This window comes from Propithecus coquereli, unplaced genomic scaffold, assembly GCF_000956105.1.
Source record: "Propithecus coquereli isolate 6110/MARCELLA unplaced genomic scaffold, Pcoq_1.0 Scaffold5, whole genome shotgun sequence".
Lineage (NCBI taxonomy): Eukaryota > Metazoa > Chordata > Mammalia > Primates > Indriidae > Propithecus > Propithecus coquereli.
In genome coordinates, this window is record NW_012150840.1 from 13,389,677 (window position 1) to 13,393,472 (window position 3,796).

The 3,796-nt window shown below is 38.2% G+C and overlaps 1 protein-coding gene across 1 annotated transcript in view; it reads right to left on the reverse strand.

Moving 5' to 3' along the window:
* The window catches only part of NUMB (numb homolog (Drosophila)), a 91,743-nt gene that overhangs the window by 14,291 nt on the left and 73,656 nt on the right, over window positions 1-3,796 (reverse strand). Inside the window, exon 4 of the mRNA XM_012656052.1 lies at window positions 548-688. Within this exon, the coding sequence (XP_012511506.1) occupies window positions 548-688 (141 nt within the window). The remainder of the gene's footprint in view (window positions 1-547; window positions 689-3,796) is intronic.

Sequence of the window (3,796 nt, forward strand, 5' to 3'; positions counted from 1 at the left end):
CCAGCCTGAGCAAGAGCGAGACCCTGTCTCTACTATAAATAGAAAGAAATTAGCCAAACAACTAAAAATAGAAAAAATTAGCTGGGCACGGTGGCGCGTGCCTGCAGTCCCAGCTACTTGGGAGGCTGAGGCAGGAGGATTGCCTGAGCTCAGGAGTTTGAGGTTGCTGTGAGCTAGGCTGATGCCACAGCACTCTAGCCCGGGCAACAGAGCCAGACTGTCTCCAAAAAAAAAAAATCCTGAAAATACTTCCAATTATAAAAAGTTTCAGAGTTTAGTAACCACCATCACCAAAGCACTTTTACTCCCTTTAATGACCTTGGATCTCAGACAATCATTTTGCTCTGTGAGTTGCAACTCACTGGGTTACACCACGAGTGTGAACTGTTCCAATAAAAGGAGTGGAAGTAGGCTAGTTTAGGTCCTTTCAAGAGCAGCTGTAGCAGCATGTACTTGTTAAAAATGTAAGGGAAACTGCTTGTTTAAGCAAACCCAGAAGGAGCTCAACTGAGAATACTCATGATGAAATACACATTGTTGGACTCACCGTGTCCTTGACAGCCATGAAGCAGTGACAGATCCAGCGCCGAGTAGTGCCATCACGACATATGTAAGAGAAGGCTCTATCAAAGTTCCTATCTGGAGCACAGAAAGAAACTTTCTCTATTGTCTGGTCAACTATGAGGTCCTAGAAAATGGGAAGCACAAAGAGTGGACTTATGAGGTTATTCAAGCTTCTCAGAATAAACACAGGATGATCATTTCATAATACAGAATCCCTACATCTGATGCAACTAGCTATGGAATAGCTAGATCTGTGTCCATTACTGAGAATTTTACCTAGGGGACATCCCAAGAGGCATTTTGCCCAGATGCTTCCCTTATCTCATCTGTGTGTTTTAAAGTATATGCTTGTTGATTCTAGTTTTAGATCTCTTTCATGGTAGATTCTGTGTTCAATTTGGCAATATATGTAAATCAATACATTTATTCCTTTTGGTTTATTTGCAAATGTAGGCAAATGCATGATAGTCATGTTTTAACCTCTTATGCAAATTAGCACTATATATACATACATATATATGTATTTTTCTGTCCCTTCCTTTCTTTCAACTAACAATATACCCTATCCAGTGAATTTTATATTTCAGATACTGCATTTTTTTAGGTGTGGAATTTCCATTTGGTACTTTTTTACAGTTTCTATTCTCGGCTGAGATTTTCTATCTCTTCATTCAATGAGCATATTTTCCTTTACATCACTGAGTATAGTTATAATACCTGTTTTAAAATCTTTGTGTGCTAATTCCAACATCTGGGTCATCTCGAGTTTGGGTCCCTCTTGACTGTCATTTCTGATGACAATGAGTCAGACTTTTCTGTTTCTTTGTATGCTGAGTAATTGCATTGCATTGTAGACATTGTGAATGTTATATGTAGAGAGTCTGGATTCTATTACATTCCTTGGAAGTGTTATGTTTTTGGTTTTAGCAGGTAGTTAATTCAATTATACTCAAATGGAAAATTCTATCTTCTGGGCAGCAGCTCAAATATCAGTTTTTATATTATTAGTTGGGTCATTTGGAGTCTGCCTTGTACTTGCATGGTTAAGGGGTCAGAGATTTGGGCAGAATTTATATACAGAATTTAGGGCTCCCCCTCTTTGGCTCTCTCATCTCCAGGATTCTCCTTTCACTTTTGAGTGGCTATTGTTATCTCAAATTCTGTCTGTGGTTTTTCAGAGCAAAAAGACTAAGATTTTCCCACTGAAGTTTTAGCTACCCTAAATGGTACAGACTAGGGCCTGCCCTTAGTCTAGAAGCTGTGAAATAATAAATCACTCAGTGCAATTTCCTTCTTCCAAGTGTCAACTTCCCTCCAGAATCTGCCTTCTTTGGGTTATTTTCTTGTACCTTCTTAAATAAGTGGGTTGTTTTGTTCAGAGTATATAGTTGTTTGCAGGAGGGTCAGTACAATAGGAGCTTAATTCAGCCATTGCCAGAAGTGAAACATACTGAAGGCACTTTTTAAAAATTGCTTTTAATTTTTTTCTCCTTTGCAATATAAATATCATTTCCTTTCACATTTCCATCTACAATTCCATTAATTTTTTCCCTTTTCTAAGAAACCATCCAAGAGTTACTATACTATTAAGTAGGAACACTATCAGAACCAAGGTAGACATGGGTGGGGAGATGGGACAGCAAGGCAATTTGACATAGCTTCTTGCTCAAAGGTTAAGGACTTCAAATTTTGGCTTTTGTTCCATAATAAATTTTTGCAGAAGATCGCTGCATGGTCTTATCACAAACACTGATTCCAACACTGTATTAGTCCCTGCTTATAGCTAAATATAAAGGTGGGAAGAGGGGTCCAATGATGACAAGCCACCAACTATTATTATTCAGTGTGGAAATAATTAATGAATGCCAGTTCTGTAAGTAGCTACCAGGGGACAACATCACTTTCTAACTTTTGTAAACAACAATTAAATAAATACATAGCCTCCAGGTACCACAAATTTCATCCAAACACTAAAGAAAACTACCGAAGTTCCTAAAAATAAGCTAATTAAAATTGTCACTGTTTCGAACAGTAATGAACTATTATTTAAGACTATGGCTTCCCTAGAACTTAAAAAAAGCCTTTAATGGAAGGTCAAAGGACTAAAATTCAGCTATATTTAATCACTTAAAATTTATCAGGCAAGTTGGAACTGGAGACCATTATCCTAAGTGAAGTATCTCAGGAATGGAAAAACAAACACCACATGTACTCTCTAATAATTGAGAGCTAATAGATGGGCACACACATGCACAAAGAGATGTAAAGTTCATTTGAAATGAAGACAGGAGGAGGAGGGCAGGAGCAAAAACATACTTATCAGGTATAATAAACACTATTTGGGTGACGGGTACACTAAAAGCCTCAACTTAAGCATTCTAAAAGGTATCCATGTAACAAAAACATTTGTACCCCCTTAATATTATTCTGAAATTTAAAAAAAATTTATCAAGTAAGTTGCCTATCAAAACTGCTTTTTAAGGCCGGGCGCGGTGGCTCACGCCTATAATCCTAGCACTCTGGGAAGCCGAGGCAGGCAGATTGCTTGAGCTCAGGAGTTCGAGACCAGCCTGAGCAAGAGCAAGACCCCGTCTCTACTAAAAATAGAAAGAAATTAGCCAAACAACTAAAAATAGAAAAAATTAGCTGGGCACGGTGGCGCGTGCCTGCAGTCCCAGCTACCTGGGAGTCTGAGGCAGGAGGATCGCTTGAGCTCAGGAGTTTGAGGTTGCTGTGAGTTAGGCTGACGCCACGACACTCTAGCCCAGGCAAGAGAGTGAGACTCTGTCTCCAAAAAAAAAAAAAAACCCTGCTTTTTACCTGCCAGACTTTCTCCCCTTCCAGTAACATTTGAATGTTCTTGAAAAATTATCTTCTTAAATTTTTTCCTTTTAGGTCTCGTAGTAAAGTTTAATTAATGATTAAATGTACGTACATAAACACCCTGTGCCCTTTAGGGGCAGATCTGTGCCTCTATTCTTATTTAGCCACTAAGGACCACTTTCTCTCCAATGCAAAATGCTACTTATGATTTGAGATATTGTTTGGATTCTAAGTAAATGTTAACCAAAGAGCCATTTACTATTCCCTAAGATGTCACTTAAACTGGGTTTTCCGACAAAAGGCAGGTTAATTAGTTCAAATATCACTTTCTAAAAACAGTGCTTTCCAAAAATAGTGTTTTCTTAAAAAACAAGAAGAAATTTCAGATGTGGCCCATCACCTTTTTTTT